We start from the raw sequence: 26258 nt of genomic DNA on the forward strand, positions 1-26258 counted from the left end.
CACGAGCAGGCAGGCGACTATGCCGAAGTGTGACGGAGACTGAGTGAATAGTGAGTTAGGTTCACGTGGGAATTCGGTGTACAGGGGAAAGGGTGTGGTACACATCGGAATTATTCTAAGTTAATTAAGTGACTAATTAAATTAAGTTTACTAAATAAAATTAGTAACAATGGCAGGACAGGTGTGTTGCAGCTGTAGAATGTGGGAGCTTTCTGATGCCAAGGTGATCCATGACAAACATGTCTGCAGGAAGTGTAAGCACCTAGAGGAATTCCAGATCAGGATTATTGATCTGGAGGCCGAACTGCAGACACTGCGCAGCGTAAGGGAAGGGGAGAAATACCTGGACACTTTGTTCCAGAAGACGGGGGTAGCGAACAGGAATGTAGGGTAGTAGGGGACAATATAGTGAGAGGTATTGACGCTGTTCTCTGCAGCAAAGAGTGAGGGTCTAGACGGCTGTGTTGCCTGCCCGGTGCCAGGATTCGGGACATCTGCTCAGGGCTGGAGAGGAACTTGCAGTGGGAGGGGGAGGATCCAGTTGTCGTGGTCTATATAGGTACCAGCGACATAGGCAGGGCAAGGAGGGAGATTCTGCATAGTCGGTATGAGAAGCTAGGCACCAAATTAAGAAGTAGAACCTCAAAGGTGATAATCTCTGGATTATTACCTGAGCCATGTGCAAACTGGCACGGAGCAAGTAAGATGAGAGAGATGAAGGTGTGGCTGGTAGACTGGTGTGGGAGAAGTGGGTTCTGGTTCATGGGGCACTGGTACCAATACTGGGGAAAGTGGGGGCTGTACTGTTGGGATGGTTTACACCTGAACCGCGATGGGACCAGTGTGCTTGCGAATCGCACAACTAGGGAAGTAGAGAGGGATTTTCAGGGCTCCCTCAGCGCTGACCCTCCGACAGTGCGGCGCTCCCTCGGCGCTGACCCTCCGACAGTGCGGCGCTCCCTCAGCACTGACCCTCCGACAGTGCGGCGCTCCCTCAGCGCTGACCCTCCGACAGTGCGGCGCTCCCTCAGCGCTGACCCTCCGACAGTGCGGCGCTCCCTCAGCACTGACCCTCTCCGACAGTGCGGCGCTCCCTCAGCACCGACAGTGCGGCGCTCCCTCAGCACTGACCCTCCGACAGTGCGGCGCTCCCTCAGCGCTGACCCTCCGACAGTGCGGCGCTCCCTCAGCACTGACCCTCCGACAGTGCGGCGCTCCCTCAGCACCGACAGTGCGGCGCTCCCTCAGCACTGACCCTCTGACAGTGCGGCGCTCCCTCAGCGCTGACCCTCCGACAGTGCGGCGCTCCCTCAGCACTGACCCTCCGACAGTGCGGCGCTCCCTCAGCGCTGACCCTCCGACAGTGCGGCGCTCCCTCAGCACTGACCCTCCGACAGTGCGGCGCTCCCTCAGCACTGACCCTCCGACAGTGCGGCGCTCCCTCAGCGCTGACCCTCCGACAGTGCGGCGCTCCCTCAGCACTGACCCTCCGACAGTGCGGCGCTCCCTCAGCGCTGACCCTCCGACAGTGCGGCGCTTCCTCAGCACTGACCCTCCGACAGTGCGGCGCTCCCTCAGCACTGACCCTCCGACAGTGCGGCGCTCCCTCAGCACTGACCCTCCGACAGTGCGGCGCTCCCTCAGCACTGACCCTCCGACAGTGCGGCGCTCCCTCAGCGCTGACCCTCCGACAGTGCGGCGCTCCCTCAGCACTGACCCTCCGACAGCGCGGCGCTCCCTCAGCGCTGACCCTCCGACAGTGCGGCGCTCCCTCAGCACTGACCCTCCGACAGTGCGGCGCTCCCTCAGCACCGACAGTGCGGCGCTCCCTCAGCACTGACCCTCTGACAGTGCGGCGCTCCCTCAGCGCTGACCCTCCGACAGTGCGGCGCTCCCTCAGCACTGACCCTCCGACAGTGCGGCGCTCCCTCAGCGCTGACCCTCCGACAGTGCCCCGCTCCCTCAGCACTGACCCTCCGACAGTGCGGCGCTCCCTCAGCACTGACCCTCCGACAGTGCGGCGCTCCCTCAGCGCTGACCCTCCGACAGTGCGGCGCTCCCTCAGCACTGACCCTCCGACAGTGCGGCGCTCCCTCAGCGCTGACCCTCCGACAGTGCGGCGCTTCCTCAGCACTGACCCTCCGACAGTGCGGCGCTCCCTCAGCACTGACCCTCCGACAGTGCGGCGCTCCCTCAGCACTGACCCTCCGACAGTGCGGCGCTCCCTCAGCCGCGGCAGTGGTCGGAATCAGGCGCCTGGAGTAACCTCCTGACTCCCGAGGCACGGGAGCTCCGGCCGAGTGAGACCGATGGTACGAAGCCTCACCCAGCCACCCGCCGTGGAATGCTGCTGTGGCGGGGTGGGGAGGGATGTGGCGGGGTGGGGGGGAGGGATGTGGCGGGGTGGGGGGGAGGGATGTGGGGGGGAGGGATGTGGCGGGGTGGGGGGGAGGGATGTGGCGGGGTGGGGAGGGATGTGGCGGGGTGGGGGGGAGGGATGTGGGGGGGAGGGATGTGGCGGGGTGGGGAGGGATGTGGCGGGGTGGGGAGGGATGTGGCGGGGTGGGGGGGAGGATGTGGGGGGGAGGGATGTGGCGGGGTGGGGGGGAGGGATGTGGCGGGGTGGGGAGGGATGTGGCGGGGTGGGGGGGAGGGATGTGGCGGGGTGGGGGGGAGGGATGTGGCGGGGTGGGGGGGAGGGATGTGGCGGGGTGGGGGGGAGGGATGTGGGGGGGAGGGATGTGGCGGGGTGGGGGGGAGGGATGCAGGGGGGTGGGGAGGGGGATGTGGCGGGGTGGGGGGGAGGGATGCAGGGGGGTGGGGAGGGGGATGTGGCGGGGTGGGGAGGGATGTGGCAGGGTGGGGGGGAGGGATGTGGGGGGGGAGGGATGTGGCGGGGTGGGGAGGGATGTGGCGGGGTGGGGAGGGATGTGGCAGGGTGGGGGGGAGGGATGTGGCGGGGTGGGGGGGAGGGATGTGGCGGGGTGGGGGGGAGGGATGTGGCGGGGTGGGGAGGGATGTGGCGGGGTGGGGAGGGATGTGGCGGGGTGGGGGGGAGGGATGTGGCGGGGTGGGGGGAGGGATGTGGCGGGGTGGGGAGGGATCTGGCGGGGTGGGGAGGGATGTGGCGGGGTGGGGAGGGATGTGGCAGGGTGGGGGGGAGGGATGCAGGGGGGTGGGGAGGGATGTGGCGGGGTGGGGAGGGATGTGGCAGGGTGGGGGGGAGGGATGCAGGGGGGTGGGGAGGGATGTGGCGGGGTGGGGAGGGATGTGGCAGGGTGGGGGGGAGGGATGCAGGGGGGTGGGGAGGGGGATGTGGCAGCGGGAGGGATGTGGCGGGGGAGGGATGTGGCGGGGTGGGGGGGAGGGATGTAGCAGGGTGGGGAGGGATGTGGCGGGGGAGGGATGTGGCGGGGTGGGGGGGAGGGATGTAGCAGGGTGGGGAGGGATGTGGTGGTGGGAGGGATGTAGCAGGGTGGGGAGGGGAGGGATGTAGCAGGGTGGGGAGGGGAGGGATGTAGCAGGGTGGGGAGGGGAGGGATGTAGCAGGGTGGGGAGGGGAGGGATGTAGCAGGGTGGGGGAGGGGAGGGATGTAGCAGGGTGGGGAGGGGAGGGATGTAGCAGGGTGGGGGAGGGATGTAGCAGGGTGGGGAGGGGAGGGATGTAGCAGGGTGGGGAGGGAGGGATGTAGCAGGGTGGGGAGGGGAGGGATGTAGCAGGGTGGGGAGGGGAGGGATGTAGCAGGGTGGGGAGGGGAGGGATGTAGCAGGGTGGGGAGGGGAGGGATGTAGCAGGGTGGGGGAGGGATGTAGCAGGGTGGGGAGGGGAGGGATGTAGCAGGGTGGGGGAGGGATGTAGCAGGGTGGGGAGGGATGTGGCGGTGGGGAGGGATGTGGCGGCGTTGGTGGTGAGGGATGTGGCGGGGTGGGGAGGGATGTGGCGGGGTGACGGATGTGGCGGTGTTGGTGGGGAGGGATGTGGCGGTGGGGAGGGATATAGCAGGGTGAGGAGGGATGTGGCGGCGTTGGTGGTGAGGGATGTGGCGGGGTGGGGAGGGATGTGGTGGGGTGACGGATGTGGCGGTGTTGGTGGGGAGGGATGTGGCGGTGGGGAGGGATATAGCAGGGTGAGGAGGGATGTGGCGGCGTTGGTGGTGAGGGATGTAGCAGGGTGGGGAGGGGAGGGATGTAGCAGGGTGGGGAGGGGAGGGATGTAGCAGGGTGGGGAGGGATGTAGCAGGGTGGGGAGGGGAGGGATGTAGCAGGGTGGGGAGGGGAGGGATGTAGCAGGGTGGGGAGGGATGTGGCGGGGGGAGGGATGTGGTGGTGGGAGGGATGTGGCGGTGCGAGGGATGTGGCAGGGTGGGGAGGGATGTAGCAGGGTGGGGGAGGGATGTGGCGGGGTGGGGAGGGATGTGGCAGGGTGGGGAGGGATGTGGGGGGGAGGGATGTGGCGGCGTTGGTGGTGAGGGATGTGGCGGGGTGGGGAGGGATGTGGCGGGGGTGACGGATGTGGCGGTGTTGGTGGGGAGGGATGTGGCGGTGGGGAGGGATATAGCAGGGTGAGGAGGGATGTGGCGGCGTTGGTGGTGAGGGATGTAGCAGGGTGGGGAGGGGAGGGATGTAGCAGGGTGGGGAGGGGAGGGATGTAGCAGGGTGGGGAGGGATGTAGCAGGGTGGGGAGGGGAGGGATGTAGCAGGGTGGGGAGGGGAGGGATGTAGCAGGGTGGGGAGGGATGTGGCAGGGTGGGGAGGGGAGGGATGTAGCAGGGTGGGGAGGGGTGTGGCGGGGAGGGGAGGGATGTGGCGGGTGGGTGGTGAGGGATGTAGCAGGGTTTTGAGGGATGTGGCGGGGTGGGGAGGGATGTGGCGGGGGGAGGGATGTGGCAGGGTGGGGAGGGATGTGGGGGGGAGGGATGTGGCGTTGTTGGTGGTGAGTGATGTGGAGGTGGGGAGGGATGTAGCAGGGTGGGGAGGCATGAGGGGGGGAGGGATGTGGCGGTGTTGGTGGTGAGGGATGTGGCGGTGGGGAGGGATGTAGCAGAGTGGGGAGGGATGTGGCGGGGAGGGGAGGGATGTGGCGGGTGGGTGGTGAGGGATGTAGCAGGGTTTTGAGGGATGTGGCGGGGGAGGGATGTGGCGGGGTGGGGGTGAGGTATGTGGCGGGGTGGGGGGGGAGGGATGTGGTGGGGTGGGGGTGGGGAGTGATGTAGCGGGGTTGGTGGTGAGGGATGTGGCAGGGTGGGTGGGGAGGGATGTGGCGGGGTGGTGGGGAGGAATGTGGCGGTGGGGAGGGATGTAGCAGGGTGGGGAGGGATGTGGCGGGGTGGGGGGGAGGGATGTAGCAGGGTGGGTTGGGGTGGGATGTGGCAGGGTGGGTGGGGAGGGATGTGGCGGGGTGGGATGTGGCTGGGTGGGGGTGGATGTGGCGGTGGTGAGGGATGTAGCAAGGTGGGGAGGGATGTAGCAGGGTGGGGGAGGGATGTGGCGGGGTGGGGAGGGATGTGGCGGGGTGGGTGGGGAGGGATGTAGCGGGGTTGGTGGTGAGGGATGTGGCAGGGTGGGTGGGGAGGGATGTGGCGGGGTGGTGGGGAGGGATGTGGCGGTGGGGAGGGATGTAGCAGGGTGGGGAGGGATGTGGCGGGGTGGGGGGGAGGGATGTAGCAGGGTGGGTTGGGGTGGGATGTGGCGGGGTGGGTGGGGAGGGATGTGGCGGGGTGGGATGTGGCTGGGTGGGGGATGGATGTGGCGGTGGTGAGGGATGTAGCAAGGTGGGGAGGGATGTAGCAGGGTGGGGGAGGGATGTGGCGGGGTGGGGAGGGATGTGGCGGGGTGGGGGGGAGGGATGTGGCGGGGTGGGGGGGAGGGATGTGGGGGGGAGGGATGTGGCGGGGTGGGGGGGAGGGATGTGGCGGGGTGGGGAGGGATGTGGCGGGGTGGGGGGGAGGGATGTGGCGGGGTGGGGGGGAGGGATGTGGCGGGGTGGGGGGGAGGGATGTGGCGGGGTGGGGGGGAGGGATGTGGGGGGGAGGGATGTGGCGGGGTGGGGAGGGATGTGGCAGGGTGGGGGGGAGGGATGCAGGGGGGTGGGGAGGGGGATGTGGCGGGGTGGGGAGGGATGTGGCAGGGTGGGGGGGAGGGATGTGGGGGGGAGGGATGTGGCGGGGTGGGGAGGGATGTGGCGGGGTGGGGAGGGATGTGGCAGGGTGGGGGGGAGGGATGTGGCGGGGTGGGGGGGAGGGATGTGGCGGGGTGGGGGGGAGGGATGTGGCGGGGTGGGGAGGGATGTGGCGGGGTGGGGAGGGATGTGGCGGGGTGGGGGGGAGGGATGTGGCGGGGTGGGGGGGAGGGATGTGGCGGGGTGGGGAGGGATCTGGCGGGGTGGGGAGGGATGTGGCGGGGTGGGGAGGGATGTGGCAGGGTGGGGGGGAGGGATGCAGGGGGGTGGGGAGGGATGTGGCGGGGTGGGGAGGGATGTGGCAGGGTGGGGGGGAGGGATGCAGGGGGGTGGGGAGGGATGTGGCGGGGTGGGGAGGGATGTGGCAGGGTGGGGGGGAGGGATGCAGGGGGGTGGGGAGGGGGATGTGGCAGCGGGAGGGATGTGGCGGGGGAGGGATGTGGCGGGGTGGGGGGGAGGGATGTAGCAGGGTGGGGAGGGATGTGGCGGGGGAGGGATGTGGCGGGGTGGGGGGGAGGGATGTAGCAGGGTGGGGAGGGATGTGGTGGTGGGAGGGATGTAGCAGGGTGGGGAGGGGAGGGATGTAGCAGGGTGGGGAGGGGAGGGATGTAGCAGGGTGGGGAGGGGAGGGATGTAGCAGGGTGGGGAGGGGAGGGATGTAGCAGGGTGGGGAGGGGAGGGATGTAGCAGGGTGGGGAGGGGAGGGATGTAGCAGGGTGGGGGAGGGATGTAGCAGGGTGGGGAGGGGAGGGATGTAGCAGGGTGGGGAGGGGAGGGATGTAGCAGGGTGGGGAGGGGAGGGATGTAGCAGGGTGGGGAGGGGAGGGATGTAGCAGGGTGGGGAGGGGAGGGATGTAGCAGGGTGGGGAGGGGAGGGATGTAGCAGGGTGGGGGAGGGATGTAGCAGGGTGGGGAGGGGAGGGATGTAGCAGGGTGGGGGAGGGATGTAGCAGGGTGGGGAGGGATGTGGCGGTGGGGAGGGATGTGGCGGCGTTGGTGGTGAGGGATGTGGCGGGGTGGGGAGGGATGTGGCGGGGTGACGGATGTGGCGGTGTTGGTGGGGAGGGATGTGGCGGTGGGGAGGGATATAGCAGGGTGAGGAGGGATGTGGCGGCGTTGGTGGTGAGGGATGTGGCGGGGTGGGGAGGGATGTGGTGGGGTGACGGATGTGGCGGTGTTGGTGGGGAGGGATGTGGCGGTGGGGAGGGATATAGCAGGGTGAGGAGGGATGTGGCGGCGTTGGTGGTGAGGGATGTAGCAGGGTGGGGAGGGGAGGGATGTAGCAGGGTGGGGAGGGGAGGGATGTAGCAGGGTGGGGAGGGATGTAGCAGGGTGGGGAGGGGAGGGATGTAGCAGGGTGGGGAGGGGAGGGATGTAGCAGGGTGGGGAGGGATGTGGCGGGGGGAGGGATGTGGTGGTGGGAGGGATGTGGCGGTGCGAGGGATGTGGCAGGGTGGGGAGGGATGTAGCAGGGTGGGGGAGGGATGTGGCGGGGTGGGGAGGGATGTGGCAGGGTGGGGAGGGATGTGGGGGGGAGGGATGTGGCGGCGTTGGTGGTGAGGGATGTGGCGGGGTGGGGAGGGATGTGGCGGGGTGACGGATGTGGCGGTGTTGGTGGGGAGGGATGTGGCGGTGGGGAGGGATATAGCAGGGTGAGGAGGGATGTGGCGGCGTTGGTGGTGAGGGATGTAGCAGGGTGGGGAGGGGAGGGATGTAGCAGGGTGGGGAGGGGAGGGATGTAGCAGGGTGGGGAGGGATGTAGCAGGGTGGGGAGGGGAGGGATGTAGCAGGGTGGGGAGGGGAGGGATGTAGCAGGGTGGGGAGGGATGTGGCAGGGTGGGGAGGGGAGGGATGTAGCAGGGTGGGGAGGGGTGTGGCGGGAGGGGAGGGATGTGGCGGGTGGGTGGTGAGGGATGTAGCAGGGTTTTGAGGGATGTGGCGGGGTGGGGAGGGATGTGGCGGGGGGAGGGATGTGGCAGGGTGGGGAGGGATGTGGGGGGGAGGGATGTGGCGTTGTTGGTGGTGAGTGATGTGGAGGTGGGGAGGGATGTAGCAGGGTGGGGAGGCATGAGGGGGGGAGGGATGTGGCGGTGTTGGTGGTGAGGGATGTGGCGGTGGGGAGGGATGTAGCAGAGTGGGGAGGGATGTGGCGGGGAGGGGAGGGATGTGGCGGGTGGGTGGTGAGGGATGTAGCAGGGTTTTGAGGGATGTGGCGGGGGAGGGATGTGGCGGGGTGGGGGTGAGGTATGTGGCGGGGTGGGGGGGGAGGGATGTGGCGGGGTGGGGGTGGGGAGTGATGTAGCGGGGTTGGTGGTGAGGGATGTGGCAGGGTGGGTGGGGAGGGATGTGGCGGGGTGGTGGGGAGGAATGTGGCGGTGGGGAGGGATGTAGCAGGGTGGGGAGGGATGTGGCGGGGTGGGGGGGAGGGATGTAGCAGGGTGGGTTGGGGTGGGATGTGGCAGGGTGGGTGGGGAGGGATGTGGCGGGGTGGGATGTGGCTGGGTGGGGGTGGATGTGGCGGTGGTGAGGGATGTAGCAAGGTGGGGAGGGATGTAGCAGGGTGGGGGAGGGATGTGGCGGGGTGGGGAGGGATGTGGCGGGGTGGGTGGGGAGGGATGTAGCGGGGTTGGTGGTGAGGGATGTGGCAGGGTGGGTGGGGAGGGATGTGGCGGGGTGGTGGGGAGGGATGTGGCGGTGGGGAGGGATGTAGCAGGGTGGGGAGGGATGTGGCGGGGTGGGGGGGAGGGATGTAGCAGGGTGGGTTGGGGTGGGATGTGGCGGGGTGGGTGGGGAGGGATGTGGCGGGGTGGGATGTGGCTGGGTGGGGGATGGATGTGGCGGTGGTGAGGGATGTAGCAAGGTGGGGAGGGATGTAGCAGGGTGGGGGAGGGATGTGGCGGGGTGGGGAGGGATGTGGCGGGGTGGGTGGGGAGGGATGTGGCGGGGTGGGTGGGGAGGGATGTGGCGGGGTGGGCGGGGAGGGATGTGGCTGGGTGGGGGATGGATGTGGCGGTGGTGAGGGATGTAGCAAGGTGGGGAGGGATGTAGCAGGGTGGGGGAGGGATGTGGCGGGGTGGGGAGGGATGTGGCGGGGTGGGTGGGGAGGGATGTGGCGGGGTGGGTGGGGAGGGATGTGGCGGGGTGGTGGGGAGGGATGTGGCGGTCGGGAGGGATGTAGCAGGGTGGGGAGGGATGTGGCGGGGTGGGATGTAGCAGGGTGGGTTGGGGAGGGATGTAGCGGGGTGGGTGGTGAGGGATGTGGCGGTGGGGGGGGAGGGATGTGGCGGGGGGAGGGATATGGCGGCGTGGGGGAGGGATGTGGGGGGAGGGATGTGGCGGCGTTGGTGGTGAGGGATGTAGCAGGGTGGGTGGGGAGGGATGTGGCGGGGTGGGTGGGGAGGGATGTGGCGATGTGGGTGGGGAGGGATGTAGCAGGGTGGGTGGGGAGGGATGTGGCGGGGTGGGTGGGGAGGGATGTAGCAGGGTGGGTGGGGAGGGATGTAGCAGGGTGGGTGGGGAGGGATGTGGCGGGGTGGATGGGGAGGGATGTAGCAGGGTGGGTGGGGAGGGATGTAGCAGGGTGGGTGGGGAGGGATGTGGCGGTGTGGGTGGGGAGGGATGTAGCAGGGTGGGTGGGGAGGGATGTAGCAGGATGGGTGGGGAGGGATGTGGCGGGGTGGGTGGGGAGGGATGTAGCAGGGTGGGTGGGGAGGGATGTGGCGGGGTGGATGGGGAGGGATGTGGCGGTGGGTGGGAAGGGATGTGGCGGTGTTGGTGGGGAGGGATGTGGCGGGGTGGGGGGAGAGGGATGTGGCGGTGGGGTGGGGAGGGATGTGGCGGGGTGGGGGTGGTGAGGAATGTAGCAGGGTGGTGAGGGATGTGGCGGGGGGATGGATGTAGCAGGGTTTTGAGGGATGTGGCGGGATGTGGCGGGGGGAGGGAGTAGCAGGGTTTTGAGGGATGTGGCGGGGTGGGGTGGGGAGGGATGTGGCGGGGGGAGGGAGTAGCAGGGTTTTGAGGGATGTGGCGGGGGGAATGTAGACGCTGTAACCTACCCAACTCCGCAATGGAAACCTGAAGCAAGGCCACGGTTAGCCAGGTGTACAGATACATGGCTGGGCCGCGACGCTCGATCGTACCCACCACCCCGGTCACACAGAGGTGTCGAGATCCCCCTGCCTCGTGCTACTAGACCCTCCCAGCTCTTGGCATCGATGGATGAGGCACCAACAATTCTGGGCGGGATAAAGCACTCGATGCCTTCTTAAGGTCTGGTCACCTTGGCGACGGGGCCTGTCGTCACGACAGAGCCCTTATCCTTGTGAGCTCACAATCGGACCCAACGTCACGGGGATCCGAGAACTCCCGGAGTGTCATGGGGGGCCCCTCAGATCCCCGCCCCCTCCCCGAGACCAGGGTCTCACACCCAAAACCCAGGCCGGGGTGGGCGGGGTCCCAGTAATACTCGTCCGCTCGCCCTCCCTCCGCCTGCCCCTGGCCGCAGTGCGATGTTTGGCCACCTCCGCCCCCCCCCACCGGACCACCCCATCCCCCGAGCTGATCTCCTGACCGGCCTATCTCACCCCTCACCGACCTCCAGCACCATAACGCCTCCCACCCCCCTACCCCGCCTCAGCTCGTCCGCCACCTTCGTCACCTCCAGACACAACCTGTCCCCGACTCCCCACATCCCACCCCCTCCGTAAAGCTCAGCTCACCCAGAATCCAACCCCCCCTCGCCGTGTCCAAACCCGCACCCTCCGTTCACCCATCGCCCTCACTGACCTACACCGGCTACCGGTCCGGCAACGCCCCCATTTTAAAGTTCAACACAATGACAGAGCGATGTTTGGGGAAGGGAGGGGATTCATGAGAGGGCAGAATCGGAGGAGTGCAAATATCTCGGAGTGTTGACAGGAGGTTACAGAGATAGACCTAGTGGTACAATGGAGGGTTTACGTTCAAAGGGAAAGCTCGGTATATAAAGGAAGGAGGTTGTGTGTGTGAGGTAGAGGCATTTAAGACCTAGTGCCCTTCCGACCAATTCGAAAATAAACCTCCCGCGCGATGGGCATCACCCGAGCCATCTTCCGCTTTATCCGGAGGTCGAAAATGGATCGTGTCCGCAGGGACGCGATGTACAAGCCTCTAGATAAAGGGGGGGGCAAAAAAAACGTGCCCGACATCGCCCTCATACTGATGGCCACCTTTGTGTGCGGCTGCATCGAGCTGTGTGTGTGTAGACCCTCGGTACGCAAACGCCAAGTGTCACTAGGTGCTGAGGGTCTACCTGTCCCCGGTGTTGCGAAGGATGGGTCAAGTTGGACCGTGCCGCACCACCTGTCCCTGGTGGGGAAATTTATGCAGAGAAACACCTTTGACCACAAGTCCATCAGGCAGTGGTCGGCAAGTAACGTCTTAGAGGCCCTTAGAGGGGAAAGGAGAGGTGGATCCTGTGGGATGGTTCCTGTCAAAGCCATTTGGCAGAATGCCTCATCGCCAGAACTTTCCAACAAGCACCAAGACGTAGCTTGGCTGGTGGTGAGAAAGGCCCTCCCCCTGTCAGATCCTTCCAACACGCCAGGAGTCTCACCCCCTCTGCACGTTGCCCTCAAGGTGGCTTTGGTGGGGACGAGACCGTTGTTCACCTCCTTGTGGATTGTGCCTTTGCAAAGAAGGTCTGGAGAGAGATGCAGTGGTTGCTGTCGAGGTTCATCCCGAGCAGTTCTGTGACACAGGACTCTGTGCTCTACGGGCTGTTCCCAGGGACACACACCGAGACAAACATTGACTGCAGCTGGAGGATCATCAACTCGGTGAAAGACGCTCTTTGGTCTGCCCGAAGCTTGTTGGTCTTCCAGTGTAAAGAGTTGTCCCGGACCGAATATTGCAGACTGGCACAATCCAAAGTCCAGGACTACGTGCTGAGGGACGCTCTAAAGCTTGGGGCAGCCAACGCAATGGGGAAAGGTCACTATCTAAGACCTTTCAGCCATAGTGCACTGAGGGACTGGGAATTGTATAGACCCCTCGGACTGTGTACAATAAATGTATACAGTGAATACTAAATGTATTGTATTGAAGCACCTCAGAGCGCAACATGATGTACATCGATAACTCCAATCCCATTGCACTGTCTGACTGTTTGTAATGACCATATTGAAATGACTGTAACAGTCATTGATTGTATTGAAGTACCTTGTGTAACAGTTGAATCTGACTGCACTTTTGTGAAGGCCATTTAGAAATATTTTGTAATGTTCTTTCAGATATTTTATGAATAAAGTATATTTTTCCAAAAAAGAAAGATTTGGAATTCATAAGGTCAAATGTGCTTTGCCTGCTGTCTGTTTAAAGTCTATGGGTTACTGTTACCTTAGTGGAGGTTTACCTGGGGGGTGATTCATTTGGGGATTTGTTAAGAAGTTATTATAGTCGTAATTTGTGGCCATGTGTGTATGTGTTTAATTTGTTGTCAAATTAATAAATGTTTAATTTAGTTTTATATTAAAAACCTCGAGACTCGGTGGTCTTATTCCCACTGAATTCAGAGCCTGCGGCTCGAAATTACAGATTGCAAAAATGGGTTATGCCAGTTGTTTCAAATCCTCTGGGATTTGGGACAAGTCAGCCTCTACCATCGGCTGTGTCATAACAGAGAGCGAGAGAGAGAGAGCAAGAGACAGAGAGCGAGAGAGCAAGAGACAGAGAGCGAGAGAGAGAGCAAGAGACAGAGAATGAGAGAGAGAGCAAGAGACAGAGAGCGAGAGAGAGAGCAAGAGACAGAGAGCGAGAGAGAGAGCTAGAGACAGAGAGCGAGAGAGAGAGCTAGAGACAGAGAGCGAGAGCAAGAGACAGAGAGAGCGAGAGAGAGAGCAAGAGACAGAGAGCGAGAGAGAGCAAGAGACAGAGAGCGAGAGAGAGAGCAAGAGACAGAGAACGAGAGAGAGCAAGAGACAGAGAGCGAGAGAGAGAGCAAGAGACAGAGCGAGAGAGAGAGCAAGAGACAGAGAGCGAGAGAGAGAGAGCAAGAGACAGAGAGCGAGAGAGAGAGCAAGAGACAGAGCGAGACAGAGAGCAAGAGACAGAGAGCGAGAGAGAGAGCAAGAGGCAGAGAGCGAGAGAGAGACAGCAAGAGACAGCGAGCAATGGGTTTAACGAGTTTTAAGGAGTGCATCAAAGGCAGAGGTGAGGATGTGGTTGGACCAAAATATGGTGGCGTATGGTGCACTGAGATTTATGAAGTGCTGTTGTATGTGAATTGGGGTGGGGGTGCTGTGGGTTCATGTTTATCCCTTTTACGCAGCAGACGAGACAGAGGCAGGAGGAATGAAAGTGGCCCCACGCTCGACCAATGCCAGGTTGTCTTGGCCGTCCGTGGGATCGCACTGTGCACACAAAATGTCTCCCCGAGCAGCGGCGGGCGTTGGGGGTGGGGCTCCAACACTGTGTTTCATTCATAAGGGCATGGATTAACATCATTGCCAACACGATGGGGGGGAGCCCTAGCTGTTCACGATCTATATCAATGGTTTGGATGTGAGGACCTCCCTCACAATGTAATATTTCCAAATTTGCTGATGACATAAAACTAGGTAGGAATGTGCGTTGTGAGGAGCTTGCCAAGAGGCTTCAAGGAGATTTGGACAGGCCAAGCGAAGGGGGCAAGAGCGCGGGAGGTGCAATACAACGTGGATGAGTGTGAGGTTGTCCGCTTTGGCCGGGAAAACAGGAGGCAGAATGCTTCTTCAACGGTGAGAGGTTTGGGAAGTGCCAATGTCCGAAGGGACCTGGGTGCCCTTGTCCAGGGGTCACTGGAAGCTAAGATTGGGGAGGCGAGTGGTGTGTCGGCCATCATCGTGAGAGGGGTCTGAGTACAGGAGTGAAGATGTCTTGCTGCAATTGTATGGAGCCTTGGGTGAGACAGCACCTGGAGTAGTGTGAGCAGTTTGGGTCCCCTTTACCTAAGGGAGGATATTATTGCCGTAGAGGGAGTGCAGCGAAGGTTCCCCAGACTAATCCCTGGGATGGGCGGGACTGTCCTGTGAGGGGAGATTGAGGAGACCGGGCCTGTGCTCTCTAGAGATTCGAAGAATGAAGAGGGGATCTCACTGAAATTTATTCTTAACTGGGCTCGACAGGGGAGATGCAGGGAGGGCGTTTCCCCCTGACTGGAGGGGGTGAGCGGGGGTCTAGAACCAGGGGGGACAGTCTCAGAATAAGGGGCCGGCCATTTAGGACCGAGATAGGGAGGAATTTCTTCACTCAGAGGGTTGGTGAATCTTTGGGATTGTCCACCCCAGAGGCTGTCGTGAGGCTCAGTCATCGAGTTATGTTCAAGACAGAGGTCAGTAGATTTCTAGTTATTAAAGATATGGAGGGATATGGAGGGGGGGGGGTTAGTGAGGGGAAATTGGCGATAATCAGCCATGATCTAGTTGCACGGCGGAGTAGACTCGAGGGGCCGAATGGCCTGTTCCTATGAGCCAAGGAGGTTAGGTTAAAGCCTCCCCTCCTCACTAGGGGCTGCCGGATGTCGGAGGGACAGGCTCCCTCGGGGGCGCCAGCCGAACAGCGTGGGATATTCGGCCACGGGGTGCGTCGCGGGGGGGGGGAGCCGGATTCTGTCAGGACCCCACAACCGGGCGGCGGTCAGGAGCCTGAACCCCTCCCGTAACGCCGATCCGCAGACCCTCTCCCAGTATTCACGCTCCAATGATGACCCCCCCACCACCCCCTCCCCATGCAAAGGGGGAAATATTGTGTGTGTTGGGGATAGGACAACATGGAGGGCGAAGGGTGGGGGAGGAGCTGATAAATTAATATGTGCATATTCATGAGGGGTCTCATTAATATGGATGAGGGGCGGGGCTTGAGTGGCCGGACTGTACCAAACGGTAAAGGCGGAGGAGGGGGGGGTAGTAATGGAGTCAAAGTCAAATCAATGCATTCAGGATTGATGTCTTGGACTCCTGCTCAATGTAACAAATCATAAATACGAAAGGCTACGTATAGGATACGAATGACGCATTTTAGGTCAGTTTTGATCCATGTTGAGACCCACTACTGCGGAAACTCCCCCACGTCTCTTTTGCAGAGGGGAATAGTTTCGTCCAACTTCCCCCCCCCCCCCCCCCCCCAGGCCGCGCAGGCGCAGTCCCAATCCGCCAGGCGGCAGGCCGACCGCGCAGGCGCAGTTCCAACCCCCTAGGCGGTCGGCCGACCGCGCAGGCGCAGTCCCTGGCGTTGGCGCCGTTGGGATTTAAACTTTCCATGGGCGGGAAAGGGCGGGGCGCATGCGCGAGGGGGGCGGGGCCTCCCCTTTCTCCACCCCCGCTCCCTCCCCACCCGGCGTCGCTCCGACTGGAGGGGGAAAAATGGCGGCCTCCTTCTACCGCTCCTTCGACCCCGAGGACCACGAGCTGGACAAGGGCTTCCGCCTGACCGCCCTCTCCGACCTGAAGGGATGAGGCTGCAAGGTCCCGCAGGAGGTGCTGCTCAAACTCCTGCAGGGACTCGGGCCCGACCCGCCGCCCGATGCTGGCGGCGGCGGGGGCGCCGGCGGAGGAGGAGGCGACGACGAGAACCAGTTTCTGGGCACCGTCATGCCGCGGATCGGTGAGTTCCCGCCCCCGTACGCGAGCTCCGGGATCCGTGAACGGCTAGGCCGCGGCAGAGGAGGGGCGCTGGACCCAATGGCGCCTGAATGACTGACAGCCGAACCGGCCAATCAGCGCCCGCCTGCAATCGGAGGGGCCGGCTGCTTACCCCGTCCCACCCCTTGACTGGCGGCCGGTTCAGCCAATCGGCGATTTGGGCGGGCTCTTTCCCTTTTCTGATTGGACGCAGCCGTTTGATCGGCGGCCGGCACATCCAATTGGTGGCGACAGGGCGGATGCTAACTGGCCATTGGACAGCACTAGTTGATGGACAAGCGGCCCGGCCAATCAGTGGCGGCGGGCGTGTACCATCGCCTCCTCTGTTGGCGCTGGCTGATTTGCAGGCTCCCTTGTCAACAGCGCGGGTGGGCGGACATAAGCATTTCATTGGTTGGCGTTCCCCTCCTGCCCTTGGTCAGCGCTTGATTGACAGTTGGATGTGCCAATCGGCTGTTGGACTTTTGATTGACGTTCACCCCCACCAATCAGTGGCTGCTGAGGGGTGGGGAGGGGCGGGTTTTGACAGACATATGTCCTGTTGTGTGCTTAAAGGGGCCTCTCCCTTTTTCCACCCTTCCCTGCTTCTGGAATTTTCCGCCTCGTGGGTCTTTGACCGCAGCCTTGTCTGGTGCCCCTTGACCAAGGGCGAGGGCAGACGTGTGGGGGTGGGGGCACAGTGGGCGGTTTGTAATATGGGTGGGATATTCGACTGTGTGCGGCATCGCTGCCCAGCCCCCCACCATTTTCCCCTCGGCCCGAAGTCACCGGGTGGTCGTCAGCGGCTCCGACCCTGGAGCGTTCGCCACAACGTTCCCCCCCCCCACCAAAAAAAAAATCTGCGGTACTGAGGCCAACTGTGCAAAAAATAAAGCTACCCCCGCCTCGGTGTCTAAATTCACGACAGTGTGCGTGAGTTGATGCATTGCCTCTCCCGCGTGGTGGAGGGGGAGTGATATATATATAAATGTCTCTGATAACGAATCTTCTCTTACCCCCTCCCACACACCCCTCCTCCAGAATGGATTCGTTCAGCCGTTGGGAATCCTAGATCGACCCGAGCTCAACCAGGTGGTTGTTCGGCCATCGAGCCCGTGCTGGCTCTTCGAAAGGGGGGCATTAAGAGTGGGGCTGCTCAGCCCTTCTCTCCCTCCCCCACCCCACCCCCCGAGCCTTCTCCGCCGTCCAAACAGATCGCGCCGTGACTGTCTACCCTTGCACCGCTCTCCCCCCTCGATACCTTTAATAACCGGGAACCTGTGTCGGTCCCTGTCTCGAACCTGACCCGGTGACTGAGCCTCCACCGCCCTCCGGGGTCGAGAATTCCAAAGATTCACCACCCTCCCGAGTGACGAAATAATCCCTCCTCGTTTCTGAGCTACCCGATTAATGAATTGTTACTTTTTGGATATCCCCCCACTCCCGGGCTGAGTGTAGAGAAGGGATTTGGCCTGTTCGTTTCCTGTGGGGAGTGCCGTGCCACGCCACACGCGGTGTTTCCTCTTTAAGCGGGGTGCGCTGTTTGACAGCATGTGGCTCAGAGTGCCTGTGTCTCCCCGCCCCCGGCAGTGAGCCGCTTCACGTGGCAGACTACCTGAACACACGGGGCATCCTGGTCAGGCCCAGACCTGCCTGCGTCCTCCCGTTTAGGCTCTTAGCTGTGCCCCCCGCCCGCCCCATAACAGGGTCATCAGCAACTGTGGATCCTTCAGATCTCTGTCTGAAAAAGCAAAGCTGACGCCTCAGTACAGTTCCTGGGGCCAGGGACCCCGCTCCTCACGTCTGCCAGTTGTTATACGCAATCCTGAAGCCCCATTGCCTGTAGGCTGCCTCTAACTCCACGTGCTCCTGACTTTGTTAACACTGTCTTTGGGTGGATGCCTCCTGGAAGTCCACATAAACCGTCCCTTTCTTTTTTTTTTCGTTTTAATCCTTTCGTGGGACGTGGGCGTCGCTGGCTGGGCCCAGCATCTGTTGCCCATCCCTAATTGCCCCTTGAACTGAGTGTCTTGCTGGGCCCACTTTAGAGGGGCCGTGGGTCTGGAGTCATGTGTAGGCCAGACCGGGTAAGGACAGCAGATTTCCCTCCCTAAAGGGGCATTAGTGAACCAGATGGGGTTTCTACGATAATCGATGATAGTTTCACACTCACCATCACTGAGACTGGCTTCCAATTCCAGATTCTATTAACTGAATTTAAATTCCATCAGCGGCCGTAGTGGGATTTAAACCCGTGTACCCCCAGAGCATTAGCTGTGGGCCTCTGGATTACTAGCCCAGAGACGTTCCCGCTACGCCACCCTCTCCCTTAACCACCTGCTTACCTGCTCAGGAGCAGCAAGTACAGTTGCCGGACTTCCCCTCTGCAGACCAGCCTCGAAGCCTCTGGAGGGGCGACGGGAGCTCATGACCTTCGAACCCAGAGGTCACGCCATGGCTGCGGAGCCAGAGTTCAAAGCTTAGCCCCTGCTCCGCCTCTGGTGGTTAAGACAGGGCACAGAGAGGAAGCAGCCGCCCTTTCCTCATAGCCTATATAAGAACGTTAACGTGTGCCCCTATTCCTTATGTAGACTGCAGGGCCCATCGGTCCCGCAGAGAGTCACCGCTTTTGACCGGAGCTTCACTTTAAGGAGGGACAGACTCGCATTGGAGGCCGTTCAGAGAAGGTTCACTCGGCCGATTCCTGGGAACGAAGGGGGTTTGTCTGATGAGGAAAGGTTGAGCAGGTTGGGCCTCTACCCATTGGAGTTGAGAAGAATGAGAGGTGATCTTATTGAAACATATCAGATTCTGAGGGGAGGGGGTTTGACAGGGTGGATGCTGAGGGGATGTTTATCCCCACCTCGTTGGGGGGGAATCTAGAACGAGGGGGGAGGGGGGCACAGTTTCAGAATGAGGGGCCTCCCATTGAAGACGGAGATGAGGAGGAATTTCTTCTCTCAGAGGGTGGTCAGTCTGTGGAATTCTCTCCCCCCCCGCCCCAGAGAGCAGTGGGGGCCGGGTCACTGAATATATTCAAGGCCGAGTTAGACAGATTCCTGATTGATGAGGGGGACGGGCAGGAAAATGGAGTTGAGGTCACAGTCCGATCAACCACTGTCTTATTGACTGGGGGAAAGCAGGCTCGAGGGGCCGAGTGGCCTCCTGCTGCCCCCCCCTCCGGCCCTTGTGTTCGTGTGGAGTTGATATGCGACGCTTTCTCTCTTCCAGGGATCGGCATGGACTCCTGTGTGATCCCACTGCGGCATGGCGGGCTCTCCCTTGTACAGACCACAGATTTCTTCTACCCGTTGGTGGATGACCCGTATATGATGGTACGTTCTGGGCGGGCGCGGGCGGCTTAAGCTCCCAGAGGCTGCAGAGCGACACCCCCCCTCCGATATCTGTGCCTCGTAAGCCTCTCGCCAGATCAGTTTAAACCCCCCCACCCCCCGGACTGCCCTGACCCTGACGCTTTGTGTTTATTTTCTCTCTCTCTCGTGCCCAGGGCCGCATCGCCTGCGCGAACGTCCTGAGCGACCTGTACGCCATGGGCATCACCGAGTGCGACAACATGCTGATGCTGCTGAGTGTGAGTCAGAAGATGACTGAAAAGGTAAGGGGGGCGCTTACCAGGCAGCTGGGGTTCGAGAAGCCCCAGCGCTCCCGAGTGAAAGAATTTCTCCTTGGCCCCCCGTCCAAAATGGCCGACCCCCACCCCACCCCGGGGTTTTAGACTCTCCAGCCCGGCCGGCGGGAGTGTGGGGGACATCGACCCCGCCAAACCCTCTCAGAGTTTTATACGTTTCGGTGAGATTGCCTCTCATTCTCCTGGAACCCAGGGAATTATTTTTTTTTTACTTGACTAGTCGCTGGCTGGCCCAGCATTTGTTGCCCATCCCTAATTGCCCCCTGACCTGAGGGACTCGCTAGCGCCATCTCAGAGGGGCATTTAAGAGTCACCCACGTTGCTGTGGGCCTGGACGTGTGGGCCGGACTGGGGTAAGGGCGGCAGATTTACCTCCCTGAAAGGGGCATTAGTGAACCAGATGGGGTTTTTTACCACAATCGATAATAGTTTCACAGTCACCGTCGCCGAGACTGGTTTTCGATTCTGGGTTTATTAACTGAATTTAAATTCCGCCAACAGCGGCCGGGGTGGGGTTTGAACCCTTGTCCACCCCAGAGCATTAGTCTCTGGGTCTCTGGATTGACCAGTCCGGTGATATTACCACTGCACCACCCTGTACTCAATCCCTCCTCTTATGACAGGTCCCCCTGATCCCAGGAGCAGTCTAATGAACGTTTGTTACACTCCCTGCCGGGCAGGTATGCCCTCCCTTGAATAAGGATACTCCAGCTGTGGTGTCTGCACCTTAACGTAATAACACCCCACGCTGGTGGTGATTCATGCGGGTGGTTTCAAACAGTATTTGACCCTGAGCTACATTGGCTGATGTTCGGGACAGGTGACTGAAAGCAGGCAGGTAGTTTGGTTATTAAGGAGCTTCTTAAAGGGGGAGAGTGGGCTGGAGAGGTTTAGGGAGGGAATTCCAGAGGTTAGGGCCCCCCAGGCAGCTGAAGGCACGGCCGCCAATGGCGGAGCGATGGGAATCTTGGGATGCTTGAGAGGCCAGAATTGGAGGAGTGCAGAGATCTCGGAGGGTTGTAGGAGGTTACAGAGAAAGGGAGGGTTGTAGGGGCTGGAGCAGGTGACAGAGATAGGGAGGGATGTAGGGGCTGTAGGAGGTGACAGATAGGGAGGGGTGTAGGGGCTGAAGGAGGTTACAGAGATGGGGAGGGGTGTAGGGGCTGGAGGAGGTTACAGAGATAGGGACGGTGTAGGGGCTGGAGGAGGTTACAGAGATAGGGAGGGTGTAGGGGCTGGAGGAGGTTACAGAGATAGGGAGGGGTGTAGGGGCTGGAGGAGGTTACAGAGATAGGGACGGTGTAGGGGCTGGAGGAGGTTACAGAGATAGGGAGGGTGTAGGGGCTGGAGGAGGTTACAGAGATAGGGAGGGTTGTCGGGGCTGGAGGAGGTTACAGTGATAGGGAGGGTTGTAGGGGGCGGGAGGGGGTTACAGAGATAGGGAGGGTTGTAGGGGCTGGAGGAGGTTACAGAGATAGGGAGGGTTGTAGGGGGCGGGAGGGGGTTACAGGGATAGGGAGGGTTGTAGGGGGCGGGAGGGGATTACAGAGATAGGGAGGGTGTAAGCGCTGGAGGAGGTTACAGAGATAGGGAGGGGTGTAGGGGCTGGAGGAGGTTACAGAGATAGGGAGCGTTGTAGGTGCTGGAGGAGGTTGCAGAGATAGGGAGGGTTGTAGGGGCTGGAGGAGGTTACAGAGATAGGGTGGGGTGTAGGGGCTGGAGGAGGTTACAGAGATAGGGAGGGGTGTAGGGGCTGGAGGAGGTTACAGAGATAGGGAGGGGGTGAGGAGGGATTTGAAAGCGAGGGTGAGAGTTTGAAAATGGAGGGGTTGCCGGACCGGGAGCCAGTGTGGGTCAGTGAGCACAGGGGGTGACGGGTGAAGGGGACCCGGTGTGAGTTCGGACACGGGGTCAGCGGAGTTCCGGACGAGTTGAGGTTTACGGAGGGCGGACCAGCCCGGAGTGAGTTGGAATAGTCGAACCTGGAGGTAATGGGGTCCCGGGCGAGGGTTTCAGCAGCGGGTGAGCTGAGAGGTGGAGTCGGGTGATGTTCCGGAGGTGGCGATGAGCGGTGTTGGTGATGGTGGGGACAGGAGCTCAGAGGCTCGCCTGGCTTGTTTTAAAAACGACACCGGGGTTGCGCACAGCAAGATCCCGCGGGAAGCTCCGCGAGACCCCCCTCCCCCTCCCCTTTGGCTGACACTCTCACCCACCCCCCATTTACTTGCCTCGACAGGAGCGTGACAAAGTGGTGCCACTGATGATCAGGGGCTTCAAGGACGCGGCGGAGGAAGGTGGCACCTCGGTGACGGGCGGGCAGACGGTGGTGAATCCCTGGATCATCATCGGCGGCGTGGCCACCGTGGTGTGCCAACCCAACGAGTTCATCATGTGAGTGCCGACCGCACCACGGGGTTGGGGGAGGGGCGCATGCGCGGTGGTGGTGGTGGGGGGGGTCTTGCCAAGCCGTGGAGCGGGCGCATCTGAGCTCTCTGCTGTCGTTCCTGTTTAACGTTCTCCTCCTCCTCTCTCCCCCAAAGGCCGGACAACGCCGTCCCTGGGGACGTGTTGGTTTTGACGAAACCGCTCGGGACGCAGGTCGCAGTGAACAGCCACCAGTGGCTCGAAAACGTAAGTGGTTTTTTTTGGGGTGGCGAGAGTGGTGGGGAGGCGGGAACCATATTAGCGACGGCGGGGTGGGCACTCTGGTGGGATAGCGGGCATTGACGCCCATCTCGAAAGTGGCCCTCCCGCCGGGAGCCCTGCTCTGGTGCCCGACCTCAGAGGGTTTGGCGGCTCAGTCTCCGTCCCGCGTCGCACCCGCCAGCCAATGAGAATGTCCCCGCCCGGCGGGGGATACTTCCTGCGCGCTGCGCACACGACCCCTTTGTCGGGCGGAGTGAGGGGGGTGGGTACAGAACCGACGCAGGGGACCCAGTTCAGCTGTGATGTCATTGCACGAGCTTGGGACTGGATGGCCTCCTGTTCCTGTGTAACAGGCTCGAGAGGGGCTGAATGGCCTTCTCCTGTTCCTGTGTAACAGGCTCTAGAGGGGCTGAATGGCCTCCTCCTGTTCCTGTGTCACAGGCTCGAGAGGGGCTGAATGTCCTCCTCCTGTTCCTGTGTAACAGGCTCTAGAGGGGCTGAATGGCCTCCTCCTGTTCCTGTGTCGCAGGCTCGAGAGGGGCTGAATGGCCTCCTCCTGTTCCTGTGTCACAGGCTCAAGAGGGGCTGAATGGCCTCCTCCTGTTCCTGTGTAACAGGCTCGAGAGGGGCTGAATGGCCTCCTCCTGTTCCCGTGTAACAGGCTCGAGAGGGGCTGAATGTCCTCCTGTTCCTGGTAGTTTTTTCTAATCCTCCCTAGCCAGGCCGTCGATGATATGCCCGGCCCTCACTGAGGTTCCTAGGATTTCGCCCCTCTCTGTGGCTCTCTCTGTGCGGGTTGGAATTGTTGGCTGCCTGTCCACGTCCTGCGACTCCTAACTCCTGAGTTTTCTGTCTTTTTTTCCTCCTCCTCCCCTCTCAGCCCGAGAAATGGAACAAGATTAAGCTGGTGGTCTCCCAGGAGGACGTGGAGCTGGCTTACCAGGAGGCCATGTTCAACATGGCCAGGCTGAACCGTACAGGTAAGGCAGTGACTGCAAAAGACCCCAAGGGGGTTCGGCTGGAGAGTTGGGGGGCTCGGGCGGGGTTGATGCTGCTGCTCCCGATCTCTAGTGGGTAACCCCCTCTCCCACCCTCAACCGCGATATGCATGTGAGGACGCACGGTGGGTTAGTGTGGGGGCGGTGCTGAGGGTGCCTCTATCTGGGTGAGGGCAGCCACTAGCTGCGATCGCAGAGGCCGATGGTTCAGGCTGTTGACGGTCGGTAACTGGTGCCTTGGGGTGGGTGCGGGGGGAGGGGGTGCGGGGTGTGGGGTGCGGGAGGGAGGGGCAAGCGTCCGGCTCTCCGCGACAGGACAGGAGTGAGTAAACCTCCCGTTCCTTCCCTGCAGCCGCGGGACTGATGCACACCTTCAACGCTCACGCCGCCACTGACATCACCGGCTTCGGGATCCTGGGCCACGCCCAGAACCTCGCCAAGCAGCAACGCAACGAGGTCTCCTTCGTCATCCACAACCTCCCGATCATCGCCAAGATGGCAGCCATCAGCAAAGCCTGCGGCAACATGTTCGGCCTGCTGCACGGCACATCAGCGGAGACGTCAGGTGAGAGATGCTCGCCCTCGACTCCCACCCCACTGTGTCTCTGAATGGCGGGGTGCGGGGGTGTTAGGACACAGCAGTTGGTAAAGGCTGAGTTATTTAAAATCCCAGAGGGAAACTTTAAACAACTGTCATAACCTAGATTTTCAATTGCTATGTTTGAGTTGCAGCTCTAAATTCAGGAATAAGACCACCAAGCCTCAAGAGGTTTTCTATATAAATTAAACATTGTTTAATTTAACAAGAAATTAAACACACACACATATCTACAAGTTATTATCACAATGACTATTAAGCAAATCCCCAAATTAATCCCTCCTAAGTAAATCTTCACCAAGGCAACAATAACCCGTAGACTTAAACAGACACCAGGCAGAGCACATTTTAGCTTACAAATTCAAAATGAGGCTCCTTTCAGTTTGGTTCTTTCGCACAGCATGCCTCTGACTCTCACACACATAACTCTTTTCTGTTTATACCTAGCCTTCCCTCTGAGTGCAAATTCTCATTGTATCACCAGGCCCTATGCACTCCATCTCTTTGAACAAGAAAACCCCTTTCATAGCACCAGTTTTATTAGTAACATAAACATATTGCTTGGTGTCTGCTAGCTAGGTGCGAGATTCCACCCCATCTTTGAATGGTTCGTTCAACAAAATGCAAATGTACCCTCTACCTTACTGTTTACATCTCAAAACTACTCTACATCAAAGCACCCAGACTTTAATCTAAATAACACACACACACCCTACTACAAGTCCAATTTAAAATAATTTCCAATAACGTTATATATACGTTAATATGTTCGTGACGGAGGGTTGGGGAGGTGGGGGACAAGGATAATGGGCTGCGTCATGAAGCGGTTGAAAACCACACCATCGCTCGCTCCCAAGAGCGGGCACTTCGAGATACCGGAGCCTGTGACGGTCTTGAGTCGGCAGGGGAGGGAAGGAGTAGAATTTCAAAGCTCGTTGAATGCACTTTCCTGCCCTCGATTACAGGAAGGGCTATGGACAATACAAAGAGTTGGCAAAGGGATCATAGACAGGTTAAGTGAGTGGGTGAAACATTTGGCGGAGGGAGAATAGTGTGAACGTGTCCGCTTTGGCAGGAAGAATAGAAAGGCAGCGTGTTACTTAAAGGGAGAGAGATTGCGGAACTTCGAGGTGCAGAGGGATCTGGGTGTCCCGGTGCATGAATCGGGAAAAGTTAGTATGCAGATGCAGCAAGTGATTAGGGAGGCAAATGGAAGGTTGGCCTTTATTGCGAGGGAGATGGAGTATATAAAAGCTGGGAAGTTTTGCTACAATTGGTGAGACCGCATCCAGAGCACTGTGCACAGTTTTGGTCTCCTTACTTAAGGAGGGACAGACTCGCATTGAAAGCCGTTCAGAGAAGGTTCACTCGGCCGATTCCTGGGACGAAGGGGGTTTGTCTGATGAGGAAAGGTTGAGCAGGTTGGGCCTCTACCCATTGGAGTTTAGAAGAATGAGAGGTGATCTTATTGAAAGATGTTAGATTCTGAGGGGAGGGGGTTTGACAGGGTGGATGCTGAGGGGATGTTTCCCCTCCTTCGTGGGGGGGAATCTAGAACGAGGGGGAGGGGGGCACAGTTTCAGAATGAGGGGTCTCCCATTGAAGACAGAGATGAGGAGGAATTTCTTCTCTCAGAGGGTGGTCAGTCTGTGGAATTCTCTCCCTCCCCAGAGAGCAGTGGGGGCCGGGTCACTGAATATATTCAAGGCCGAGTGAGACAGATTTCTGATCGACGAGGGAGTCGAGGGTTATGAAGGGGGAGGGGGAGGAAAGTGGAGCTGAGGGACAATCAGATCAGCCGCGATCTTATTGAATGAGGGAGCAGGGGCTGGAGGGCCCGAATGGCCTACTCCTAATTCTTATGAGGCACTGGTGGTGGCGCAAGAGAAGGAGATTTCCAGGGTGGACACTGGGATTGGGACTGAGCGGTCAGGGAAGTGTGAACAGGCTGGGGACTCTCTCTGTTTGTCTCTCTCTCTCTCTCTCTCTCTCTGTGTGTGTTACAATGTCTTGTTTTTCTTTTGGAAGGTGGCTTATTAATCTGCCTGCCCCGGGAGCAAGCTGCCCGCTTCTGCGCCGAGATCAAATCCCCCAAATACGGTGAGGGGCACCAGGCGTGGATCATCGGCATCGTGGAGAAGGGGAACCGGACGGCCCGGATCATCGACAAGCCCAGGATCATCGAGGTGGCGCCCCGCGGAGCCTCGTCTCCCCAGGACAACAACTCCAGCGCCAGCCCCGAGACCCCCTCGTAATCGCGGCTGTGTCGGCGGCGACGGGTCGGGGGGGTCCTGGAAACAGACTGTAAAACCTGCGCAGCCTCCCACCCCCTACACACAACGTACAAACGCCCAGCCAGACCCTGAGCGAGGGCCGCTCGGCAAACTGGGGAGATGCAGCAGAAATTCCCAGTGTCGCTGCCGGGGCGGGTGGAGGTCCCAGTGTCGTCTCTGCTGCTGTAGCCCTGGTGCAGCTGCTACTGATTTCCCCCCACCCCGGGTACAGCTGCTGAAACCTGCTGTCCTGACACAACCCACCGATTGTCGGCCACCGT

General features: G+C 60.9%; 1 protein-coding gene across 1 annotated transcript; it reads left to right on the forward strand.

The window, feature by feature from the left end:
- Window positions 1-15520: 15520 nt before the first annotated feature.
- On the forward strand, window positions 15521-25995 carry LOC144676660 (selenide, water dikinase 1-like). Its single transcript, XM_078537028.1, has 8 exons — window positions 15521-15796; window positions 19045-19148; window positions 19322-19429; window positions 21699-21853; window positions 22003-22093; window positions 22989-23088; window positions 23459-23671; window positions 25733-25995. The coding sequence occupies exons 1-8, from the start codon at window positions 15784-15786 to the stop codon at window positions 25957-25959; spliced, it is 1011 nt and encodes a 336-aa protein (XP_078393154.1). The 5' UTR covers window positions 15521-15783; the 3' UTR covers window positions 25960-25995.
- Window positions 25996-26258: the final 263 nt, after the last annotated feature.

This window comes from Cetorhinus maximus, unplaced genomic scaffold (genome assembly GCF_964194155.1).
Source record: "Cetorhinus maximus unplaced genomic scaffold, sCetMax3.hap1.1 HAP1_SCAFFOLD_1801, whole genome shotgun sequence".
NCBI lineage: Eukaryota > Metazoa > Chordata > Chondrichthyes > Lamniformes > Cetorhinidae > Cetorhinus > Cetorhinus maximus.

Coding starts and splice junctions, on each gene's coding strand:
- LOC144676660 (XM_078537028.1), top strand. Junction 22,094..22,988: donor GCCACCAGTGGCTCGAAAAC/GTAAGTGGTTTT, acceptor CTCCCCTCTCAG/CCCGAGAAATGGAACAAGAT. Junction 23,089..23,458: donor GGCCAGGCTGAACCGTACAG/GTAAGGCAGTGA, acceptor CCTTCCCTGCAG/CCGCGGGACTGATGCACACC.